At 37.1% G+C, this 27849-nt stretch overlaps 1 protein-coding gene across 2 annotated transcripts in view; it reads right to left on the bottom strand.

Moving 5' to 3' along the window:
- Positions 1 to 27849, bottom strand: part of FZD3 (frizzled class receptor 3) — a 102241-nt gene that overhangs the window by 39694 nt on the left and 34698 nt on the right. For both annotated transcript variants that reach the window (XM_067745271.1, XM_067745272.1), the window contains one exon: positions 24971 to 25988. In XM_067745271.1, coding sequence (XP_067601372.1) covers positions 24971 to 25988 — 1018 coding nt within the window. The remainder of the gene's footprint in view (positions 1 to 24970; positions 25989 to 27849) is intronic.

Genomic DNA, 27849 nt, shown 5'->3' with positions numbered 1-27849 from the left:
AGAATATACAATGGAGAAAAGACAGCCTCTTCAATAAGTGGTGCTGGGAAAACTGGACAGCTACATGTAAAAGAATGAAATTAGAACACTCCCTAACACCATATACAAAAATAAACTCAAAATAGGTTAAAGACCTAAATGTAAGGCCGGACACTATAAAACTCTTAGAGGAAAACACAGGCAGAACACTCTATGACATAAATCACAGCAAGATCCTTTTTGACTCACCTCCTAGAGAAATGGAAAAAAAAATAAACAAATGGGACAATAAAACTTAAAAGCTTTTACACAGCAAAGGAAACCATAAACAAGATGAAAAGACAACTCTCAGAATGGGAGAAAATATTTGCAAATGAAGCAACTGACAAAGGATTAATCTCCAAAATATACAAGCAGCTCATGCAGTTCAATATCAAAAAACCAAACAGCCCAATCCAAAAATGGGCAGAAGACCTAAATAAACATTTCTCCAAAGAAGATATACAGATTGCCAACAAACACATGAAAGGATGCTCAACATCACTAATCATTAGAGAAATGAAAAACAAAACTACAATGAGGTATCACCTCACACCGGTCAGAATGGCCATTATCAAAAAATCTACAAACAATAAATGCTGGAGAGGGTGTGGAGAAAAGGGAACCCTCTTGCACTGTTGGTGGGAATGTAAATTGATACAGCCACTATGGAGAACAGTATGGAGGTTCCTTAAAAAACTAAAAATAGAACTACCATATGACCCAGCAATCCCACTACTGGGCATATACCCTGAGAAAACCATATGTCAAAAAGAGTCATGTACCAAAATGTTCATTGAAGCTCTATTTACAATAGCTCGGAGATGGAAACAACCTACGTGTCCATCATCGGATGAATGGATAAAGAAGATGTGGCACATATATACAATGGAATATTACTCAGCCATAAAAAGAAATGAAATTGAACTATTTGTAGTGAAGTGGATGGACCTAAAGTCTGTCAAACAGAGTGAAGTAAGTCAGAAAGAGAAAAACAAATACCGTATGCTAACACATATATATGGAATCTAAAAAAAAAAAAAAAAGGTTCTGACAAACCCAGGGGCAGGATAGGAATAAAAACGCAGACATAGAGAATGGACTTGAGGGTGCGGGGAGGGGGAAGGGTAAGCTGAGACGAAGTGAGAGAGTAGCACTGACAGATATACACTACCAAATGTAAAATAGATAGCTAGTGGGAAGCAGCCACACAGCACAGGGAGATCAGCTCAGTGATTTGTGACCACCTAGAGGGGTGGGATAAGGAAGGTGGGAGGGAGACACAAGAGGGAGGGGATATATGTATGCATATAGCTGATTCACTTTGTTGTACAGCAGAAACTAACACAACATTGTAAAGCAATTATACTCCAATAAAGATGTTAAATAAAAAAGAGAAAAAAAAGAAACAGACACAGAGGTAGAGAACAAACGTATGGACACCAAAGGGGGAAAGGGAGGGGGGGCGGCAATGATGGTGTTGGGATGAATTGGGAGATTGGGATTGACATATACACTAATATGTATAAAATAGAATAAGAACCTGCTGTATAATAAATAAATAAATAAGAAGAAAAATAATCTACTTGCTTTTATATACATAAACATCTCGGAAATGATACACAAATTCCTTGTAACGTTCAAGTTACCCTTGAAAAGGGTACTGGGAAACTGGGAAATACAGGTATAAACAGAGGGGAGACCTTTTCCCATATATTTATGTAACTTTGGGGTTTTAAACCACATGAATATATTATCTTTTAAAAAATTTTAAGAATCAAAGAAGTACAGAGAACTTAATTTTTTTTTTTAAGTATGAGCATTCCAAATACAAAAATAAGAGTTGGGTGGCATATGAGGAAATACCTTCATTGTTGGGGAGGGGGAATATACCTTGGTATAATCTTTCTAGCACATAAGCTTATAATACTTATCAAAAGTTTAAATGTATATACCATTTAATCCAGAAATTCTATTTCAAGAAATACACCCTGAAGAAATAATAGATTAATAATAGGGGATTACTTAAATAAAATATGGTGCATCCAAATAACCAAATAAGTAGCCATTCAGAAATGATAATGTAAAGTGAAAAAAGGAAGTAACAGACAGTGGTGTGCTGGTAAATGTTTGTTAAACATTTACCAGCACACATTGGTAGCTTTCTAGATGAAGGGAAGTCCTGGTTTGTAGCATCTGCCACTTTCTGTGGTATAAATACACCAACCATGGCTATTTCAAGCTACCAAAGTGATATCACTGAATGTGAAGTCATGTAGAAATGTGCTCAACTATCTCTTGTGAGCCAGCCCTAGTATGCTACTAGGTGTAGACTACTGTATCAAATATAATCACATTTTTATTTTAAGATTATACATAATATCCATAACACAACATACTATTTATACATATATCATATATTACTTTTTGGTGTGTTTTGTTACATACCACCATGCATTGTTCTGGTCATCTACTGCTGTGTAAGAAACCACACCAAAATAGATTTAATGGCTTAAAACAAAATTTATTATCTCTAACAGTTCTGTGAGTTGACTGGGCTCAGCTGGGTGACTTTCACTTGGGTTCTCACATGTAGTTGCAGTCAGATGACAGCTGGGGCTAGAATCATCTGAATGTAAGACAGAGGTGGACATACATATAAAGATGACTTCTTCACTCAAATGTCTGGCATCTTAACTAGCATTGCTGGAAAGGTGGGAGCTGGTTAGGGATCTCTCTCCGTCCCTCCTTCCCTTCATGCAGCCTTTCCATATATGACTAGATTGGGAGTCCGTACATCTTGTGGTTTAAGAGCAGTCTGACTTCTTACTAGAGGCTGGTTTCTCCCAGAGCAAGCATTCCAACAGACGTGGCAAAAGCCAAAGTCTTTTTATGACTTAGTCTCAAGGTCATGCAGAATCACTTCTGCTGCATTCTACTAATCAAAAGCAAGTCACAGGGCCAGCCAATTCAAGGAAAGGGACCACACAAGAGCAAGAAGTGTCGTTCACTGGCTGGAAGCAAGGGGTGGGGTGCATATGTAAACAGTAGCTACCAAAATGATACAAAAATATACAGGAAAATGTAAATAGTGATGGGGAAGTGTGTTTTTCCTCTGAGCATGTTTTTACAATAACTTTTCCTGATATTTTGAAATTTTTTAAAGTGGAGAAAACCATATATATATCATCAACATTTATAAAACATATTTAACCAGGAAAACTTTTATCATATCAACAGAATGCCAAAAGCTTATGATACAATGTAAATTTGGATTAGTAGATATCAATAAATGTTCTGCAGATGAATCACCCTAAAACTATCAAAAAATTATATTGATATTTAATACACAGTATACAGTGAATATCACAAATATTTAAAGTAAGCTATATAAACAGATCAATGATCAACTAGATAGAAAACATGATGAATTAACTGTAAATGAATCAACGCACAGGACTTATATTCTGCATTGACACACACACACACACACACCCCTTCTTGCTATTTCTTCCATTCTCTGCTTTGGCACACTGCTTCTTAAAGATAGATTTTCACACAGTGTTAAGAAAGAACAAATACATATAGTATGTAAAATGGGTTAAAACATGTAAAGTACTTAGAACTGTGCTTGACACCTTATAAATGCTCAAACATGTGGTACTACATGAAGCACTACTGTCCCAGAAGATACTAAAAGGTAATCCATAATAAGATAGTCTGTGGTAAAATAAAATTTGGATATTATAACCCCCTCCTGGAGATTCACATGTACATTCATATAATATTAAAGGCTCTGAGAAGTGCTGAAGGAACTGTTTATCTTTGTTTATCCTAGTGTTTCCTATGCCGCTATATACTTAAATTTCCCCATCTGAAAATTAAGGGGTTGGAATAGGCAGTCATTCATCCTATTAATCTTGAAAAATTTTCTAGGGGAATTAAAGACTAGTTTTTATTATGTCCGATTTTACTACAAAAGTTATTTTCCTTTTCCATGATTTAAAAACCTACAGTACTAGCTAAGATGTACATGATTATATACATTTTTTTTTATTGTAAACATTTTTTTGACTCACAAAAAAAGAAAAAGTTCCTATAGAAGTTGAGGGAGGGGGAATTCCCCAGTGGTCTAGCGGTTAAGACTCCAGGTTCCCAATGCAGGGGACCGGGGCTTGATCCCTGGTCAGGGAACTAGATCCCGCATGCCGCCAACTAAAGACCCAGTGCAGCCAAATAAATAAACAAATATACATTAAAAAAGAAAAAGTGGAGGGAGGTAAGGGAAGAATGTGACCATTGAGAAGCATTCTTCAAATCACATCTGCTTATATTCAATGAATAGTGATAAAACAATGAATGAAGAAAAACAATTATTTGTAAATGTAAAGATGTGGCTTACAGAAACAATATAATGAAAAGGAACAAGGTCAAGAATCTAAAAATTAAAGCTAGTAAAGTTGTAATCAAAGAAGTATAGAGGGAGATTTAATCAGAGTTGAGCACTGAATTAGAGGTATTGTGTGATGTGAAAAGAGCACTGGCCAGAGCAACGTGACCTCTATATATTAAATAGGGGGCCCGAACTTAAAGACTTTGGGATTGCCTTCAATTCCAGATGACTGATCATCTGTAGTCTAAAACACTCTTCTTCAGAGATCTTATAGATACAGTCAAATCCCTTTGTTTTATATATGTGGAATCAAAGTCTAGGGAAGCGAACTGATTTGCTCAAGGTCACGCAGCTAATTAATTTAGTCACTTAAATACTGAGTGCCTACAATGTCCTGGTAAAGAAATATAACTATAAATGAGTCAGAAAATTCCCTGCCCTTTAGAGTTTACATTCCAGGGAGGGATGGGGGCAGGGTGACGATGGAATGTTGTCAATAAACAAGGAAATAAATCTTTTAATTTCAGGTAGTAATAAACTCAGAACTAAAGCAGGGTAGGGAATAGCATTTGGGATGCAGTATGGTAGATGGGGCATGTATCAAAGTGGTTAGAAAGGCTTCTCCAAGGACTTAACAATTAAGCAGTGATTTGAACTATACTGTGCAGTAAGAGTATTTCAAGAAGGAACAGCAGTAACAATAATCCTGAGAGAACAAATTTGTTGTCTCTGAAGAACAATAACATGGAAACCAGCGTGACTAGAGCCGAGGATGCAAGGAGGAGAACAGCAGAAAATAAGTCAAGGAAGTAGGAAGGGGCCAAATTACATATGGCCCTGAAGGCAACATTAAGAATTTTGGGTTTTATTCTAAGAGTAATAGGAAGCCCAATATTGGAGAGTTTTGTTTGAAGGTGCAACAAAATCTCATGTTTTTAAAAGATCGCCCTGGCTACTGTGTTGGAAAAAAATTGTAAAGGAACAAGAATAGAAGCAAGAAGATGAACTGGAAGGCCACTGTGGAAGTATCAGATAGCTTGGACTAAGGTAGAAGTGGAGGTGGTGATAAATTGATGGATTGAGTGTGATGAGGTACGTGAGAAAGGGAGGCTCAAAGATGGCTCCAAATATGAGTCTGAGCAACTCGTGAATGATAATACCATTTACTGAATGGAAAGAACAGGGGATAGGATGCAGGGAGCAGGTTTAAGGAGAAAAATAAAGAATTCTATTTTAGACATGTTAAGTTGGAAATGTCATATAAATAGATATATGTCTGGAGCTCAGAAGCAAAGTTGAGCTATATAATCTAAAATATGGGACTGGATTAAGTTTTCCCAGAAAAGGAGGAGGGGAGAAAAAGAGAGCCTAGGGAAAAACCGCATCTTGTAACTTCTACAGTGCTTTTAAACTGCATTGTATTGTCTTTCATAAATTAGAAATACTGTCCACATAACAGAAATGCTTGAATTACAGGGAAGGAGTGCTAAAAACAAAATCAGTAATAACAGCAACAACCAAAACGGTCAATTAGGCAAGACAGTACAGAGGAGAACTGGAGGACAGAGGGTTGCAACATGGAACATTTTGTATTATAAGGTTCAAAGCCAAACTCCCAGGGAAGACAAGTCAGTACCTGCCATGATAAGGATACAGTGAGAAATCAACTCAAGCAACACCTATTTTGTGAATGTGCTATTGGTAAAGAGCGTTGGAGCCAGAAGGCCAAGATACTGGGGAAGAATGCAAGTTATTGCTATAAGGAAAGGAGTTTTGCCTTATAAATGAGGAAAAAGAAAGAGGAAGGAGAATGCCTTATTATCTGGTTGTAAGTCACACAGGGAACACACAAAAATGCAGGCAGTTAGTATGTAAAACAGAACATGTACTAGCTAGAAAGGCAAAACCCACTAAAGAAAAATAGTTAAATAAAGGAAAAGGAATACAACATTCAGTTTTTATTTTAAAATATCCCTATAATGAACTGAATGCCTACAGACCTTTTTTTTTGGGGGGGGGGGCGGAATCCACTAAATATCTTAGTTCCTTGTATAATTAATATGGACAAATGAAAAACTTCAAAGTATTCTTTTGTAACTGTCCTTTGAAAATACTATATTCCTATTGATGTTAAAATATACCACCTTGCACATGAAAAGATACTCAACATCACTAATTATTACAGAAATGCAAATCAAAACTACAATGAGGTATTACCTCACACCCGTGAGAATGGCCATCATCAAAAAGTCTACAGACAACAAAAGCTGGAGAGGGTGTGGAGAAAAGGGAACCCTCCTACACTCTTGGTGGGAATGTAAATTGGTACAGCCACTATGGAGAACAGTATGGAAGTTCCTTAAAAACTAAAAATAGAACTACCATATGATCCAGCAATCCCACTCCTGAGCATATATCTGGGGAAAATCAAAATTCAAAAAGATACATGCACCCTAATGTTCACTGCAGCACTGTTTAAAATAGCCAAGACATGGAAGCAACCTAAATGTCCATTGACAGAGGAATGGATAAAGAAGAAGTGGTACATATATACAATGGAATATTACTCAGCCATAAAAAAGAGCAAAATAATGCCATTTGCAGCAACATGGATGAACCTAGAGATTATTATACTAACTGAAGTAAGTCAGAGAAAGACAAGTATCACATGATATCACTTATATGTGGAATCTAAAAATATGATACAAATGAACTTATTTACAAAACAGAAACAGATTCATAGACTTTGAAAATAAACATGGTTACCAAAGGGGAAAGGTGGGAAAGAGGGATAAATTGGGAGCTTGGGATTAGCATATACATGCTACCATATAAAAAATAATCAACAAGGACCTACTGTATAGCACAGGGAACTCTACTCAATATTCTGTGATAACCTATATGGGAAAAGAATCTGAAAAAGAATGGATATATGTATATGCATAACTGAATCACTTTGCTATTCACCTGAAACTAACACAACATTATAAATCAACTATACTTCAATATAAAATAAAAATTAAATTAAAAAAATACCACCTTAACAATTGAAAAAACTCATCTGATATATTTTTTTGCTCCATTTACTGGGAAATGAAGGAGAATCCCAGGCAGAGAAAGGAGACAATCAGCATCCACTTACTTGATCACTGTCCTTTTTCTACAACAGCCAGGCTAGCTGTGAACAGCCTATATTCACTATCTTCTGAACAACGGATCTTCACTAACACCACTCTAATTTTATTTATTTATTTATTATTATTTTTTTTGCGGTATGTGGGCCTCTCACTGCCGTAGCCTCTCCCGTTGCGGAGCACAGGCTCCGGACGCGCAGGCTCAATGGCCATGGCTCATGGGCCCAGCCGCTCTGCGGCATGTGGGATCCTCCCGGACCGGGGCATGAACCCGTGTCCCCTGCCTCGGCAGGCGGACCCTCAACCACTGCGCCACCAGGGAAGCCCACCACCACTCTAATTTTAACCAACAGAATTTTGCAATATGACTTTATTCGATCACAACATGGAAAATATTTTCCTGTATTTTGTTTTCCCAATTTAGATCCATAATCCACCAAAGACCCTGGGGCTTAAATTCTTTTTAATTTAAAAAAAAGCCTTGCAGAAGAAGAAAACCACCAAGGGCATATTTACGGTTATTGTGATGCCCCAATTATTGTTTCTGAGACTCTGGCTTTGAATCACGTCGGCAGAGTCCCTGCCTGGCTTCTTTCCCTATCAAGTGGAATCTATCCTTTACTAATGGAGACACATATTGTATTAGATTTGTTTTCATTAAAAAAAATTTTCATTACAAAATGCTGTCTTATATTGAGGCTGTGGTCATCTAAAGCCCACATAAAAATAAACTATTGGGTTTCCCTGGTGGCGCAGTGGTTGAGAGTCCGCCTGCCGATGCAGGGGACACGGGTTCGTGCCCTGGCCTGGGAAGATCCCACATGCTGCGGAGCGGCTGGGCCCGTGAGCCATGGCCGCTGAGGCTGCGCATCCGGAACCTGTGCTCCGCAACGGGAGAGGCCACAGTGGTGAGAGGCCCGCGTAACTCAAAAAAACCCTTAAAAAAACAAACTATTGATCGGGCTCATGCAGAGTCTGTCATGTTGATAAGTGATAACAGTTCTGGAATGGAGGTCTTTGGATTCCAAATTTTGTGCCCTTATTACATACACTACATAGGCTTTATCTGCCTTTACTGTTATTCTGCTTTGAAAACTCACATACTCACCTTATCAGATATAAAGACCTATCAGAATTAAGACCTACAGTAATTAAGACAATGACAGAAGATCAAGACAAGGATAGAAAACAGACCGTGAAACAGCAAAATAAGTTTCATAGATGGAAACCTGATACTGTCTGACAGAGGCAGCACTACAGATCAGTGGAGAAAGGATGGACTAGTCAATAAATAGTGCTAACTAGACATCTACATATTTTAAAAATGATATTGCCTCCTCACTCCAGATCTGAAAATAAATTCTATAGACTAAAAATCCAAATCTGAGAAGAAGCAAAACTTTAAAACTGTTAAAACAAAGAATTTTTTTTTTTTGCTGTATGTGGGCCTCTCACTGTTGTGGCCTCTCCCGTTGCGGAGCACAGGCTCCGGACGCGCAGGCTCAGCGGCCATGGCTAACGGGCCTAGCCGCTCCGCCGCATGTGGGATCTTCCCAGACCGGGGCACGAACCCGTGTCCCCTGCATCGGCAGGCGGACTCCCAACCACTGCGCCACCAGGGAAGCCCCATAAAACAAAGAATTTTTTTTAACAAGGTAAGCTAACCCACCATCTATTTTTTAAAATTTATTTATTTTTATTTATTTATTTGGCTGTATTGGGTCTTCATTGCTGCACGCCGATTTTCTCTAGTTGCAGTAAGCGGGGGCTACTCTTCGTTGCCGTGCGTGGGCTTCTCATTGCGGTGGCTTCTCTTGTTGTGGAGCACGGGCTCTAGGGGTGGGGGCTTCAGTAGCTGCGGTACATGGGCTCAGTAGTTGTGGCGCACAGGCTTAGTTGCTCTGTGGCATGTGGGATCTTCCCAGACCAGGGATCAAACCTGTGTCCCCTGCATTGGCAGGTGGATTCTTAACCACTGTGCCACCAGGGAAGTCCCAAAGGAGAATATCATTTACAACCTTTGGGTAGAGATTTCTTAAATAAGACACAATTTTAAAAAAAAGAAAAAGAATATATATATATTAAAATTTTAAACTTCTGCACATCAAAGGACACCATTAAAACAATGAAAAACCAAAGTTAGATGATATCTGTAATGCATAAAACTGACTAAGAAATTATAATCCAGAATATATGTGTGTATATACAAGCAATTCACAGAAGAGGAAATCTAAATAGCTAATAAGTTATTTAACTTATTGTAAGTTATATAAGAAAAGAAGTTCAATCTCACTAGTAATCAGGGAAATACAAATTAAAATAGCAAAGAGGACTGCCAATAAGATTGACAAAAATTTAAAAGTCTGACAATTGGTATCAATGTGATGGTGAGGCTGTAGAACAATGAGAACTCACTGTACTTTCATATGAGGTTCTAAATTGGGACGACTTTGGAAAACAATTTAGCAACATCTGGTAATGCTGAAGATTCACAAGATCCAACAGTTCCATTATGAGTTATACATTCTAGAGAAACTCACATGGATGTGCAATATTCACAGCAGTATTATTTATAATAGAGTAAAAACAATGTGCAACCTAAATATCCATTAAGAGTAAAATAGATAAACAAATGTGATATATTCATACAACAGAATACTGAACAGCAAAGACAGCAAATCAACACATACTGTACATATTACCATAGATAAATCTCACAAAAAGAATGAATGACAAAAGCAAGCTGCAAAAATACATACAGTTTTGACACTGTAAAGTTTTTAAATACTTCAACTAATATATTGTTTAGGTAAATATATAAATGAGTAAATATATAAGTAAATACACAATAACACCGAATCCTGGATAATGATAGTTTAGAAGGGAGATTCAATCAGGGAGGGGGACCTGGTGTTTTGTTATTGTTTTATTAAATGAGTGATAAATCTATTGTTCAATGTATTATTCTTTATAATATACATGTATATGACATACAAAAATACATATAATACCTGTATGTCCGAAACAGTTATAATACCTTTTAAAAATAAAGGACAAAAAGGAAGTCAAGGGCTTCCCTGGTGGCGCAGTGGTTGACAGTCTGCCTGCCGATGCAGGGAACACGGGTTCGTGCCCCAGTCCGGGAAGATTCCACATGCCGCGGAGCGGCTGGGCCCATGAGCCATGGCCGCTGAGCCTGCACGTCGGAGCCTGTGCTCCGCAACGGGAGAGGCCACAACAGTGAGAGGCCCGCATACCGCCAAAAAACAACAACAACAAAAAAAGGAAGTCAAGGCTCCTATAATTTCAAAATACTTTGTTCCTTTCAGAGAGGCAATAATTTTGAAATTAAATTGGCACTAGGTAGGGTAGAGAACTAATTAGTAATTCACCCCTTTAACTAGATCTTTATCAATCTATCTTCCTTCCTTTTACTTCTAAGTTTATCTTCTGCCATCCTTGGCCCACTGATTTATTTGTAACCCTGTGAAAAATATGTACAGTAAGCTGGTATTTCAATTCCCAAGCTTTCCTTCAATCAATAGAGGAAATGATAAAACAAACTCCACATTTCAAATATTTTGCAAAAATCTCATTTTCTTTTCCAAACACAAAGACTACCTTAAAAGAATGCTTTCTTCTAAATTCAAGAATGGCTAATGGCAATGAGGAAAGGTAAACAATTTAGATCCTAATTAACTTTACCAATGACTGCTGTAAAATTCTGGGTGATGTCAACTTTTAGATAAATAAAAAATAAAATTTAATGATTAAAGAACAAATTTTTATCCCATTATTTAAGGGACACACAACTTTCCAAGTGACAGACTAGTCAGGGAAGATGAGAAAATGGCTTCAGTAAATGGACAGGAAATAAAGGAGAGCGTGTCTGATTAGAAAGGAATTGGTACAGAGCATATATACTCAGAAGAATAACCATAGAATATTAACATCTCAAAGATTTATCATGACATCTGGATATATTGTGTCTATTATTTAATTAACCTCATGGAAAACTCACAAATTAGGTAAGAAAAGGCTTAAAGCCAAAATTCACTCAAGAACTTAAAATGAACACAGAAATCATAGTTGTCTCAATTCTATTCCTATGCTTTGATGACATTATGAAACAGAAAATTCTACTTCTTCAGAAGTTACATTTGATTAAGCAAAGGACAACATCTTGAACTTTCATCCTAATTATACTGAGGGAAAAAATGATCATTACTCTTATGTCACTTTAATCTTAAGAACTAGAAATAGCTAGAAAATGGAACATTATTCTGCACACATACTTTACAATAATGGATGCAATAACTGGGAAACAAATAATTTAAAACTCTGTAGAATTTATGCTTAATCTTGATGCACACAGAAAACTCTTAATCAGAATTCAAAGGATAATGATGCTCATTCATCTGTGAAAAGCATAAACTTTTTTTTTTGGATTAAAGTAATAAACTATTGTTTTTCCTCAAACCAAATCAAATTAAAGGTAAATCATATTGAAAAGTTCCATTCTCTCTTCTATATATGACTGAAGAGTAACAAGTAAAAATTTTAAAAATTAGTTTGTTATTAAGTATAGAATAATGAAACAGAAAACATGGCTTAGACTTTCCTAAGCATTACAACAAAAGATCAACTTCCGGGCTTCCCTGGTGGCGCAGTGGTTGAGAGTCCGCCTGCTGATGCAGGGGACACAGGTTCGTGCCCCAGTCTGGGAAGATCCCACGTGCCGCGGAGCGGCTGGGCCCGTGAGCCATGGCCACTGAGCCTGCGCGTCCGGAGCCTGTGCTCCGTACCGGGAGAGGCCACAACAGTGAGAGGCCCGCGTACCGCAAAAAAAAAAAAAAAGATCAACTTCCTCAGCCCGGAAAATTTAGGGGACAGACATGTTCAGAAATGAGTTCTTTGAAACTCCACAAAATTGTCCTGTAATCTCATGATTTACAACAAGAAAATAAGATATTAAAGAAAAAAATTTGAAGACAAATAAATGGAAAGATATTCCATTCTTATAGATTGGAAAAATTAATATTGTTAAAATATCCATATTGCCCAAAGCAATCTACAGATTCAGAGCAATCCTATCAAAATTCCAATGGCATTTTTCACAGAAATAGAACAAATCCTAAAATGTGTATGGGACCACGAAAGACCCAAACAGCCAAAGCAATCCTGAGAAAGAAGAACAAAGCTGGAGGCATCATTCATGCTGTCTGATTTCAAACTGTATTACAAGCTACACTAATCAAACAATATGGTACTGGCACAAAAACAGACACATAGATCAATTGAACAGAATAGACTCCAAAAATAAACCAGTGCATATATGGTCAATTAATTTCTGATAAAGGAGCCAAGAATACACAATGGGGAAAGAACAGTCTCTTTAATAAATGGTGTTGGGAAAACTGGACAACCACATGCAAAAGAATGAAACTGGACCACTATCTTACACCATACACAAAAATAAACTCAAAATGGATTAAAGACTTGAACATAAGAGGTGAAACCATAAAACTCCAAGAAGAAAACATAGGTGGCAAGCTCCTTGACATCAGTCTCAGTAATGATTTTTTGGATCTGACACGAAAAGCAAAGGTAACAAAAGCAAAAATAAACAAGTGGGATTACATCAGACTAAAAAGCTTCTGCACAGCAAAGGAAACTACCAACAAAATGAAAAGGCAACCTCCTGAATGGGAGAAAATATTTGCAAATCTTACATCTGTTAAGTACAAATATTGAATCATTACGTTGTATACCTGTAACTAATATGTTATATGTCAATTATACCTGAATCAAAAAAAAAGAAAAAACTAATCTCACATTCAACAATACTTGAAATAATAAAACAATTTGCATCTTAGGAAATACAGGCACAACCAAACTTTCTAATTTTTTTTTTTTTGCGGTACGCGGGCCTCTCACTGCTGTGGCCTCTCCCGTTGCGGAGCACAGGCTCTGGACGCGCAGGCTCAGTGGCCATGGCTCACGGGCCCAGCTGCTCCGCGGCATGTGGGATCTTCCGGGACTGGGGCACGAACCCGTGTCCCCTGCATCAGCAGGCGGACTCTCAACCACTGCGCCACCAGGGAAGCCCTGGGCTCTTTTAAGTATACTGTGACTTACTTCTCAAAACAACCTTATGGAAAAACAAACTCTGGAAATACATACAAGAAACCATATATGGTGGTTACTGGTAGAGATGGAGAGGGGGCAAAAATTGAGAATATGAGGAAAAAGAGTAGGAATAATGCTTCACAATATATATTTTTAACATTATAAACATTACAAGTCACCTATTCAAAAAATTAAATTAAAAAACAGAATCAGAATTTTAAAAAACCATAAAGAACAAGAGGCCTATGAGAAGAGTAATAAAAGGGGGGTGGGGAGGGCATCTGTCAGTTGTTCTAGATCATCAATTGATATCTGATGCAGCTGATTATAGCATAACCCAATTTTGGTCTATATATACATTTTGCTGTATTTTTTTTTCTACAGGATTTTAGATGTATTTCCAAATTACACATTGTTACTGGTATTTTATAGAAACAATATTTGTTTAGCTGTATATATATGTTCACAACTTTATTTCCTCATCATTCCTTCTTGCATCTCGTACTATCTATGAGATCATTTTCATTCTTCTTGAAATATAACCTTTAGAAGTTCTTTTAGTACAAGTCTTTTGGTGGTAAACTCATTTTGTTTATATGTAAATGGCTTTATTACATCTTTGTTTTTGAGAACAAATTTGAGTTTTCCAGAACATGCAAAGATGAAGTTTGCAGTGCAAGATCTTTATTAGGGAACAGTATCTGTGAAGGAAAGAGTGGAAGCAGGATTGGGCAGAAGAAAATGACCTGCTGTGCATTCTCAGAAAAGCCTTTTGCCAAACTGGTAAGGAGTTGTGGAGTGAATAAGGACCTTCAGAGGGTCCCATGCTGGGCCAATGGCCAGGCCTTCTTAGCCCACCTAACAATCGCTGGTTGCAGGCCACCCCAGATATGGCCTGACCTCAGATAAAGCAGCTCTCTGCACCTGAAGGGTGTCTGCTGACCCCACTCCCTGCAGCTGAACAGCATGCCTTTCTTTAAAGGGCATCTGGCAATGCATCCCCAGGTCTACCACAACAGTTTTACAAGGTACAAAATTCTGGTTGAAAAGTTTGTTTTTGTTTAAATATTTATTTATTTGGTTGCACCAGGTCTTAGTTGCGGCAGGCAGGTTCCTTAGTTGCGGCATGCATGTGGGATCTAGTCCCCTGACCAGGGATCAAACCCAGGCCCCCTGCATTGAGAGCGTGGGGTCTTATCCACTAAGCCACCAGGGAAGTCCCTGAAAAGTTTTTTTACCTCAACATTTAAAAGATAACATATCGTCTTCTGGCTTTCACTGTTATTGTTAAGGACTCTGTTGTCATTCTACCTGTTGGTCTTTTTTAGATGATCTGTCCTTTTTTGAGACTGTTTTCAAGATTCCTATCTTTGGCATTCTACAGTTTCACTGAAGTGTGGATTTCTTTTTATTTATCCTGCTAGTGGTATACAGAACCTCCTTGGTCTGTGAATGCACAGGTTTAGCAGTTGTGGAATATTTGCAGCCATTATCTCTTGAAATATTGTCTCTCCTACATTTTCTCAATTCCCTCCTCCTGGAACTCCCTCCTGGGACTCTAATTATATTCCTATTAGGCCTTCTCATTCTGTCCTCCATTTCTCTTAACATCACTTTCATATTTTCCTTGTCTCTCTTACTGCATTCTGGATACCTTTATTTTCACCTACTACTAGTTCATTAAATTTCTCTTCAAACAGCAGTCTAAACTGCTGTTTTATATTTCAGAAATTCATCAATTGAGTATATTTCAAAAATTATCTTTCTAGATGCTTAAGTTTTTAAAAGTCTTCTATTCCAAGTAGTTTCTTGTAGATCTGTAATCTTTGTGACTGTATCTGTTATTTCCATAAATGTTACACACTTATCTATTACTCAGTTTTGACAATTTCAGTATCTACAGTTCTAAGTTTGATGTTGCTATATCCAATGACTCTCAGTCATAGTGGCTTGTTTTCTCATGTGTTTGGTGTCTTTATTTTGTGAGCTATTTGGTTAATCAGTCAGTGGGAATCCTGGAGAAAGAATTTGTTCCAGCTGATTGCCAGTAGGTACAACTAACCTGCAAAGACTTCAGCCTATGACTCTGATGATTTAAGCTAGCAAGGGAGTTCTGGCTCCCTTTCTCAACTTCCCAGCTGGCCCAAGTCTCAACTTCCGCCACCGTTAGCAAACACACTTCAGTTACCTTTCCCGTCTCATCCACCTAATTGACTCTGTTTGACGAGCCCTAGCTCCTTATTGTGCTGGTTCCAATTCATAATAATTTTTGAACTGGAGGACTCTTTGGAGATCTTCCCAAAGAGTATGTAAGACCTGTGATGCCTCAAAGAGTGTGTTCTTTCCAGATTTTACTGGTTCAGACTTTAATTGTTGATGCTCCTATTCAGACTTATTGTCAGAAGTCATATTGTCTGAAGAAACCTGAGTGTATTTTATTATTTTCTTAATGTTCTACTTTAAGACAAACTTCTTAGCTCTTTCTTCAGCGAACTTACAATATTAATGAACTCAATGACCTTAACACAGCTTAAAAAGTCACTGACAGAATGTTTGTGATTCAGTAGAGGAAATAAAATGGAAGATTTCACATTTGACATGATCAGGTAGGTGGTTAGTAGTCTCTGGAATCAGAAATACAATTCACACCCCAGCTCTAGCACTTACTGTAAGAATTTGGATAGGTTGGGGCTTCCCTGGTGGTGCAGCGGTTAAGAATCCGCCTGCCAATGCAGGGGACACGGTTCGAGCCCTGGTCCGGGAAGATCCCACATGCCACGGAGCAGCTAAGCCCATGGGCCACAACTACTGAGCCTGCGTACCACAACTACTGAAGTCCAGGTGCCTAGAGCCCATGCTCTACAACAAGAGAAGTCACCACAATGAGAAGCCCGCACACGGCAACAAAGAGTAGCCCCCACTCGCTGCAACTAGAGAAAGCCTGCACGCAGCAACGAAGACCCAACACAGCCAAAAAAAAAAAAAACAAAACGAATTTGGATAGGTTGTATATAATTATGAGACTCAGTTCCTCATTTATAAAACTGAATACAATCTAACTTAGTGCGCTACTGTTAGGATTAAAGGAAATAATGTGTATAAATTTGCTAAGTACAGGACCTGATACATAGAACATAATAACTAGAAGCTTCTCGGATTATTGCTTCTATTTTACTATTCCCATAAACTACTCAAATTATTTCTTTAAACTGGTGTGGTGATGACTTCAAAGACAACTGTAAATAAGATTTATTGGCATGTCTTTATTATAGTGATGTACTAGAATTTATTTTATTATCATGATATAATACCAGATTTTATTGAATATTTTTAATACCATTATGTGATACAGTAAAATGATGATCCTCAAAACTCAGTAACGAGAATGAAACAGTGACAATTTCCATGGGACAGAAAAGTGCCAGAGGTTATGAAAGAATTCTCAAAGGTGATAGAGAACCACTGTTATGAAGGAATTCTCAAAGGTGATAGAGAATAATGCTTGCTGTAGTTCACGGGTTGGCAAACTACAACCTACAAACCAAATTTGCCCCAATTACATTACTGTAAACAAAGCTTTATTGGAATACTTCCATTTGTTTACATATTGTCTATGGCTGCTTGTGCATTACACCAGCAGAGCTGAGTAGTTCCGACAAAAACCACACGGCTGGCAAAGCCTAAAGTATTTACTATATGACCTTACAGAGGAAGTCTGCTGTGCCCTGCTGTAGACTGTGGCAAGTACACTGAATTTTTTTCTAAACATGTGTAAACCATTTTATACCAGATATATCTGCAGTTAAGACTTAAATTGAACTCATGGCTTAGGCTATTTATTCTGTTTAGCAGACGCCAAGATAATAGCAACTTGTATGTTTTAAAATATTAATATTTGGGCTTCCCTGGTGGCGCAGTGGTTGAGAGTCCACCTGCCAATTCAGGGGATGCGGGTTCGTGCCCCGGTCCAGGAAGATCCCACATGCCGTGGAGCAGCTGGGCCCGTGAGCCATGGCCGCTGAGCCTGTGCTCCGCAACAGGAGAGGCCACAACAGTGAGAGGCCTGTGTACCGCAAAAAAAAAAAAAAAAAAAAAAATTATCCCAAAGTGCCATTTGACAGCATTTTACAACCTGTACATAATAGTATGAATAGTTTTTTAAATAAATTTCTTTAATATTCTATATTTCTAAAATATATTATTTTAAAATATTTTCCTACAAGAGACTTAGAATATTTTTTCAGGAATTCTCACTCTTTCCCTCTATTACAGACACTAAAAAATTTTGAGGAAAAATTAATTTGGTGCTAGGAAGTCACAGGCAGGATATTTACCACTTTAAAGATTAGTAGCATAAAAAAAGATTAGTAGTATGTACTATATATTTTATACAGAATTATTTGTTGTCAGTAATGTTGGAACTGCAAAACACACCCATTTCCTTATTGTCCTTTCATAAACAATGCTGATTCCTTTTGGAATTGTCTGGAAAAGGGAAACACTCTTATCAGAAAATGAAGCTAAAATTGTTAAGTTAGATTTGATGTTATTCTGCTATTTTTGTACGTTTCTGAATCAAGATTAGATAAACAACAGATGGGTTGCCTTGTGTGGCTGAAAGAATACAAATAATGTTTTTTTGTTTGTTTTCTACACAAATAATGTTTTTTTAATTCTACAAATGGCTCTAATGTGAATTTGACAGTCTTAGCTAGGCTGCTTCTATTATGCTAACACATTTATTTATATTTTGAAACACAGGTTCTAGTATCAAAATTCCTTGAGATATACAGCATTGGATAAGATGGATGAAAAGAGATGGAAAAAAAATGAAGGGGCACTTTAGGAAAGGAAACATGTTTTTTTGAAAATCAATGTTTAAAGAAAAAATGATGATTCTAGTACAGAGTTTAAGAACAATCCTTTTTTAAACCTCAGGAATTATGTACTTGTAACAACAGAATACTGAAATTTTTCTTTGTGCAAGGCTCTCTAGTACGAGGTTTAAGTTTATTTTCTCATTTAATCTTCTCTGCCACCCATGAGGCAGATATTACTATATTTAACATATTATTTCCTACATTTTACACGAGGAAACTGAGGCTCAGAGTGTTAGAGACAGGACTTCAAAGCTCATGTTTTTAACCAGTATTTTACATGTGAATGGTTTTCCAGAAATATCAACAAACTTTGAAACTTGTAAACTCTTTCATAAAATGCTTTGAGCCTCTTAGAAGCCCCTGAATAAATAAAGGGAATTACTTTTAAAGAAAAAAGAGAAAAAGAACGCTAAGTACCTGGAAAATTACTAATGTGTTATTTAAATAATACAGAAAAATAAATAAATACATAAATAAATGATTAACATATAAAATGAAACACAGTCTAGGAATAAACGTTACTGATTTTAAACTGTGAAATATACATTATTCTGAAAACTCAAGCTATATTTCACAATTAATTCTTGATATAAGCATTAAATATTACCGTCTCAAGTTTCATTTAATATGCACTTTTTAAATAGACTGTTCTTGAAAAAACAGTTGGTATAAAGTATTTTAAAATCCAAACAGCAAATTTCTGTTTTCAGCAAGGACACTCATTTTAAATATTTTAAAATACTTTACACAAGCCCATTTTTCTTCAAATTATGGACTTAAATACATGCAATTTACATTAAACCCAATCGGTATTTTGAAACAATGTGATCAACTACCTCATAAGCTGATTTTTCAAATGTTTTAAAGCTTCAGTACTATAAGAAATGACTATAAAGCAACCTCACTGATTTTCAAGTGAATATATATTCAAATATTACGTTCTCTAAGTCACCCGAGGAGGCTACCTCAAGTATAACATCATTGCTTAACACATTTTAAAAACTTCTCATTAGGAATTATCATCAGAACCTGCTAAGCATTCTTTTAGGTATGCTCAGTAATAGCAAATCTTGTTCAATTATGTATGGATATTACTTCAAATAGAAATTTAACATCTCTAATGCTCAATTCAAAAGTCTATATAAGATTCCCCTAAAGTAAAATTCTGAATGAAAGTCAGTACTAAAATTCTAGTATTTGAAGGCTTCCCTGGTGGCACAGTGGTTAAGAATCCGCCTGCCAATGCAGAAGACACGGGTTCAACCCCTGGCCCAGGAAGATTCCACATGCCGCGGACCAACTAAGCCCATGCGCCACAACTACTGAGCTTGCACTCTACAGCCTGTGAGACACAACTACTGAGCCCACGTGCCACAACTACGGAAGCCCACGCTCCTAGAGCCCGTGCTCTACAACAAGAGAAGCCATGACAATGAGAAGCCTGTGCACCTCAACGAAGAGTAGATGCCGCTCGCCACAACTAGAGAAAGCCCGTGCATAGCACCGAAGACCCAATACAGCCAAAATAAAAACAAATAAATAAATAAATTTATTAAAAAAAAAATTCTAGTATTTGAGTTCCACTTATATGAGGTACCCAGAGTAGTCAAATTCACAGAGACATAAAGTAGAAAAATGGTTGCCAAAGGCTCGGAGGCAGGGAGGAATGGGGAGTTACTGATTAATGGGTGCAGAATTTCAGTTGAGAAAGATGAAACTTCTCTCTCCTTACTTCAAAGATACCATGACAGAGGTTTTTTGTTTTTGTGTGGTACGCGGGCCTCTCACTGCAGTGGCCTCTCCCGTTGCGGAGCACAGGCTCCGGACGCGCAGGCTCAGCGGCCATGGCTCACGGGCCCAGCCGCTCCGCGGCATGTGGGATCTTCCCGGACTGGGGCACGAACCCATGTCCCCTGCATCGGCAGGCGGACTCTCAACCACTGCGCCACCAGGGAAGCCCAACAGAGGGTTTTTACAGGAGGATATACCAGCCCTTTCAAAGAACAGACAGACCCTATTTATTGTAAAAACTGTTTCAATGAATAGAAGAAAAAAACCTCATTTTATGAAGCTATTATAACCTTGACACCAAAAAGGAAAAGGACAGGGCAAGAAAAGCAAAATGACCACAATCTATATCACTCATGAGTATAGATGGAAAAATCTTAAATAAAACATAAGAATTGGAAAGCAAACAAGATATGAATTTGTCCTTATTTGCAGACAAGAGGATTTCTACAAAGAATATCTAAGAGAACCGATATGCAGTTAGAACTAACGGAAGAGTGTAGCAGGGACGCTCAATATAAGGTCAATATGCAAAAATCAGTGGCATTCTTGTACACCAGCAATAACCAAATGAGAAGTGTAATACAGAAAAGACCTCATTCACAACTGCAACAAAAACTGTATGGTACCTATGAACAAATGAATGAATACATACATAAAGAAAGAAACTAAAAGATACTAAAACTCAGTATTACAAAGATAGCAATTTCTCCCAGATTCATTTAAAACCTAAAACAATTTCAATAAAAATCCAAAGTGTTTTTCATGGATAAATTATTCTAAAATTCATATAGAAAAGTGCCAAGATGGTTAAAATAATTTTGAAGAAGAATAAGGTAGAGGAAATGTGGAATTGTTACAAGGTTATACAAACAGACCAGTGCACAAAAGAGAGAGCCTAAAAATGGAACTTGTATACTATAGCCGTTGCATTACAGTTCAGATGGGCTATTTGATAAATGGTGCAAAAAGCATACTGCTTATTCATATGAAAAAATAAAATTATGTTACTCATAACATACATAAAAATAAATTTCAAGGGATTAGAGCTATGAATCAAAACATCAAATTTTAAAAACTGCTAGAAAAAATATGGCAGACCATTTTTATGACTTTGAGAGGCAGGGAAGGATTTCTTAAAACACAAAAGGCAGAGAAAACACAAAGTGAAAAGACAAGGTACAGAGCAGAATAAGATACCTGCAATGCAAACAACTGACAAAGAATTAAAACAACAATAACAACAAAAGGCAAATAACCTAACAGAGCAATGGACAACAGTAACAAACAGGCAAATCACAGAAGAGAAACCCCAAATAGCCAATAAAAATATGAAAACATACTGAACCTTATGAGGAATAAGGGAAATAAAAATCATGATAGACTTGAGACATTGTTTCAAAGGTTGGCAAAAAGCTAAAAGCCTGAGAACACCAAGATGGGGAGAAATGGGGAATTCATACTCTATACTGGGAGTGTAAATTAAAATAACCACTTGAGTTGAAGATGCATATATGTTACAATTCCACAATTACACTTTTGGGTATACAGCCCATGGAAATTCTTGGTCATGTACAAGGAAGACAGGTATTACAACAGCAAAAAAACTTGAAAACTATATGTCTGTCCATCAACAAAATAATGAGTGAACAAACAGCAGTATATTTATACATTAGATTACTGCAGTTAAAATGGACAAGTTAGTGGTACACATATCGGCATGCATATTCTCAAAAACTTAAAACAAATATAGCATTTCCTAAAGTTTGGTATTGGATGGTTTAAAAAAACATTTATATATGTATGTATGTGTGTGTGTATACATATCAATAACAGCAGCAACAATAAATGAAAAAATGAACAATAGAGCTAACATTTGACCACTCATTATGTAGAAGGCACTCTTCTTCTAAGTGTTTGCATGTAGACTCCTAAATACAACCCTAGTAGACAGATTCTACTACTATTTGTATCTAATATGATTACTCTTTCATTACTATTAGATTCTATTACTCATTTTACAGATGAGGAACTGAAGTAGAGAGAGATGAAGCTGATCTAAGGTTATAAAACTAGTAAATAATGAGAGTTAGATATGAAGCCAGTATTCCTAACCCAGACTTTACAGCTTAATAACTATGCTACTGTTATTATACCATTCTCTATTCTTTTTAGGATGTTGGAAATCCAACATTATTTCTGTAAGTTGGAAATAAAAAATCACTTTTAACCTATGACTATAAAGAGATGCATACACACACATTTTTGTGCAACTCAAACTGGTTCTAAAGATGCTAAAAGAATTCTAGGAATGTCTTGAAAATAGCAGCAGCCCAACTATTCTAATTTACTAATTTACATGTTTGAGGTTTGGTATGTTTCAGATCATTATTTCAGAGCGAGACATTATTTGTTCAATAGCCCTAAGACAATATATATTTGGAATCCTAGAAACCTTATATTGAGAAGCGCACAATGTAATCCAACCATCTCTTTCACTCTCGTTAGGGGCAAACTTTGATTACTTAGCTTCAGGTCTGAAACCTCACATTAAGAGTTTTAATAAGTAATTCTGTCAAGAAGTGTAATACAATTTCAATTATTCATTTTTTCTGGTCTTTCAATTATGAGTTGTTTTTTTAAAAGCCAGTAGCTAATATTTATACAATAAAATTAATTTTGTATTGGACTATTTATACCACAAAATAAAAAAGGGGGAATTGGCATTCTCAGTCATCAAATATTTATGAGCATTGACTATGTGCAAATCACACACTCCTTGTCTGCAGTACCACTGTTACCATTTCTTAAAAAATGTCTTTTCGGGGCTTCCCCGGTGGCGCAGTGGTTAAGAATCTGCCTGCCAATGCAGGGGACACAGGTTCGATTCCTAGTCCGGGAAGATCCCACATGCCACAGAGAAACTAAGCCCATGCACCACAACTACTGAGCTTGTGCTGTAGAGCCTACGAGCCACAACTACTGAGCCCACGTGCCACAACTACTGAAGCCCGTGTGTCTAGAGCCCGTGCTCTCCGTGACAGGAGAAGCCATGACAATGAGAAGCCCACGCACCACAACGAAGAGTGGCCCCCGCTCGCCACAACTAGAGAAAGCCCACGCACAGCAAAGAAGACCCAACACAGCCAAAAATGAAAACAAATAAATTTATAAAAATAATATATGTATTTAAAAAAAAAAGTCTTTTCGAACTTCCCTGGTGGTGCAGTGGTTAAGAATCTGCCCACCAACGCAGGGGACACGGGTTTGAACCCTGGTCCAGGGAGATCCCACATGCCATGAAGCAACTAAGCCCGTGCGCCACAACTACTGAGCCTGCGGGTCTAGAGCCTGCAAGCCACAAGTACTGAGCCCACGAGCCTAGAGCCCGTGCTCCGCAACAAAAGAAGCCACCGCAATGAGAAGCCTGTGCACCGCAACGAAGAGTAGCCCCCGCTTGCCACAACAGAAGGCGCGCGTGCAGCAACAAAGACCCAACACAGCCAAAAATAAATAAATGAAATAAATAAATTTATTTTTAAAAAGTCTTTGCTTCTCAATCTACACATTCACATTCTCAATGCCATCATCTACTAACCTACAGAACGTGCTTTCAAAAAATATGAAAAAGAAGTTCTTGCTTTCAAAGAGTTCACTGTCTAGTAGGGAAAAGAGACAAGTAAACGTAAGTTATCTATAATGCATAAGTACTTTAATAAAGGTATTTAAAAGGTATTAGAGAAACGTAAGGGTTGGGGGAGATGAAAGGGTGGCTGGTGCACTTTGAGAACGGGGAAGCTGGAGCATAATGAACATGAAACACCAAGTGGAGGCAATTCTTTCAAGAAAACTTGTCTTAAAAGAAAGAAGAGAGGGTAATAGCTAGGAGCATAGGTTCTAGAGAGGTTTTAAGATGAGAGAGATAAATACTTAGCATCAATCCCTCTAAACTGCTTTCCTTGTTCCACTCCTCTCCTAGAACTAAATCCAAGCGGAGTGTGAACAAGTCACTTAGTAATTCTAAGCCTCAAATGAGACAGATGTTTAAGAACTCTAAATTATAGAGGGAACCTGAATAAATGATCTCTAAAGTCCTCTCTAGATCTAAAATTCTATGATTCTATGATTATTTGATCTCTTTAAACTCAAAGGTAAAACACTTCAGTATGCCAAAAAGAAAAACCAAGACTATTTAAGAGATGAACTTGTTTGTACAACTGTGTCCTATTTTTTTTTTTTTGCAAAACTGTTAAAACAATCCTTATTCTGAATATCAGTAAAATTTCCACAGAAAGACACTGCCTTTTAATCAACAACTTCCCCTCAAACCTGCAGACTTCTAAATAATCAACAAGCAACTATTTTGGGATAACAGAAGTAAAGTGCTTAAAAGCCCACAGCTTGGACTTGTAAAAGTCATCTTTTAAAAGGAAAATGTTTATAGAAACATGTGTATGACATTCTTACTACAGTAAATTTGTTCATTATCTTCACTTTAAAATTTTAATGTACAGGTCGTTCATGAAGAGTTAAAAAAAGACAAAATAACAACAACAAAAAAACAATTAGCTAAGATTAGCTCTTTTCACTGTCACATATTCTGAAATTTAGAACAAGGTTTCCCTTACCTGATATGGACATGGAATGTGATATTCTCTGCAGCGTTCTTGTATCCATGTTGTTTCCCAGATGCCACGGTAAGCTTGCTCATAAAAGTAGCATCCAATCACAACCAAGAGTGGTACAAGATAAAGAATGCTGAAAACACCAATCCGGATCATAAACTTCACCAGTTTATCTTGGTTCTCCTTTTCTAATGGAATCTCAATTCGAACTCTGTTTAGGGATATGATGCCGGCTAAGAGAAGTGAAACCCCAACTACCACATACAGGCAGAGGGGTGCAAGAACAAAATACCTCAATGAATCAACATCGTAGAGGCCAACAAAACACACGCCACTGATATTGTCACCTTCAATTTTATTCATCGCTAAAAGGATGATAGTTAGCGTTCCAGGGATGCCCCACGCGCTGGCGTGAAATAGCAATGCCTTCTTCTCAATAGCTTCACTACCCCACTTTGGCACAGCTGCCAAGAACCACGTGATGGTAAGAATTACCCACCAAACGCTGCCAGCCATAGTAAAAAAATAGAGTACCATAAAAAGCATGGTACAGGCTTTATTATGAGATCCTTGTGTCACTGTGGAAGCCTTATATTGTGCAGGGCTAGATGCATTGCAGGCTACTCGGTCCTCAAGCAAAAACCCAATAAAGAAAATTAACGATACCATCATGTAGCAGACTGCATAAAATATAATAGGTCTTTCAGGATAACGGAATCTTGTGACATCAATCAAAAAGGTTAAAAAAGTAAATAATGTGGCAGAGAGGCAAATGATTGAAATCAATCCTATGAAATATCGAGCAAATGAAAGTTCTTCTCTCCTAAAGTACATATTTGGACAAGGAGGTGAACAATCACGCACGTGCAAAAAAGAATAGCCAAGATCAGGATCAATTTTCAACTCTCGGGGACACCAAAAACCATAGTCCCTCTGCACTGCCACTGGGGCTCCTTCAGTAGGATCTCCAGCTAAATTCAGATCCACAAGTCGAGGATACGGCTCATCACAATCTGGGAACCTAAAAATACAAGACGAGAACCATTTTTACTTATTGGGAACCTAATGATCTGGATTTCCAAATTTAGCACCTGTGGTGTATTCTTATGTCCTTGGAGCACATTACAATTAAGTGGAAGAAATAATGCAAATGGTCATATTTTGTTTGTGGGTCATAAAACTAGATTTTACACAGCTGACAAAAAAAAATGAAAAATTTATACTTAATTTTGTTTTGGCTTCAAAAAGATTACTCTTTATTAAAGTAGTCAGGCATAGCCATCAATAAATAGTGTATTTACATACTATTTATTTAGGACACACAGTTTAGAGTAAGATTTCAAAATATAAATTAAAAAAATATATATATATAATATACATTAAAAAAAAGCTCCAACAGAATAGTAGCTAAAAGTTACTTCTTTCTAAAGTTTAATTACAATATAGTCCTCAATTTACCCTAGACTCAAATAGAACTTTCTTAAAAATAAGTGTTAAAAATCTTCCCTAATTGCATGGCCCAAAGTGTTTTGAGTTAGATTAGCACTAAAAATCCTTACAAGTGGCTTAGTTTTAGATCTTTTCTTCCCATTTAAAATTCACTCTCTGCTTACCATATTGGTTAATTAAAGTCCTCCTAAGGTCTCTAATGTCAACTAGTTCTTTCCTACCACTACTAATGTCTCTCCAATCCACTGCATTCTCTATTCCAGTTATTCTCAAACACTGACGTGCATGAGAAAAACTTAAGGTCATTTTAAAATACAAATTCTTGGTCCTCACCACCTCAAATCTTATTTCAGTATGCCTGTGTTAAGGCCAAAGAAATCTGCATTTTGACAATTTTCCAGACTTGAGAAAGCGTCATAACCATAGTACAGAAAAAACAGGGCTGTGCTGCAGACATACACTATTGAGAGTACTATTCTCATGAACTTCCTGCATCTTCAATTTTCTTGCCAGCATCAGTTTCTAAGCCTTCAGACTCCCACCAACTAGATATTTAGCAGTTATATGCATCAAATAGTTTCCAAGAAACTATCACTGATATTAAGTTTGCCATATATATGTATAACCTTACACTGAAGCTGATTAATCTTTTATTTTCTAATACAAACCATTTTCTTCACAGGGCTTGGATTATAAAGCCAAATGACAGAAACTTACTGCATGCAGGCATTTACTGGAATTCTACAGTATGCCAGGGCTTTAACAGAAAAAGACCCCAAAACCCAGGATCTCTATCCTTGAGTCCAAAAGGAGGCAAAAACTTGTAAACACAACACAAAATACAGCAGTGTGATATATGAAGCAATCAAAACTTATATAAAATATAAAAATGATATAAAGAAGGATTAATTATTTCAGGGGAAGAGGTTATGAAAGACTTCATAGAGTAAGACCCTCAACACAGGATCTCTGAATCAGTATTTGCCAGTATTGGCAGTATGGCAATCAGTATTCTAGCAAGAAACGGGAACAAAGGCACGGAGGTTTGAACAGGGTGTGTTTAGCATTGCTGGGGCATGAGGAGTGCATGAATTGTGACAGGAGATAAGGTTTGGAGAGGTAAGCACATTCCAGAAATATATGTGCATGTGTGTGTATGTATGTATGTATAAACATTGATATAAATATATCAATGGCTGTATCTGTATATCCAACTGCCAATTCACCATATACACACCCCTCACTCTTTAACCCTCCCAAAACCAAACTCTTGATTTCCACTCCTTAGTTTCTCCATTTCCACAAATGGTAATCCCATTCTTCTAGTCGCTCAGGCCAAAAACCTTACAGTCCTCCTTGAAACCCCTTCTCCCTCATATCCACCTCACAACCTACCAGCACTTCCTGTCATTCTACTTTGCGATGTTTCCAGA

This window comes from Pseudorca crassidens, chromosome 7 (genome assembly GCF_039906515.1).
Source record: "Pseudorca crassidens isolate mPseCra1 chromosome 7, mPseCra1.hap1, whole genome shotgun sequence".
NCBI classification, from domain to species: Eukaryota; Metazoa; Chordata; class Mammalia; order Artiodactyla; family Delphinidae; genus Pseudorca; species Pseudorca crassidens.
Note: the sequence above shows the minus strand (reverse complement) of the source record. Positions and strands in the feature narration are given on the sequence as shown.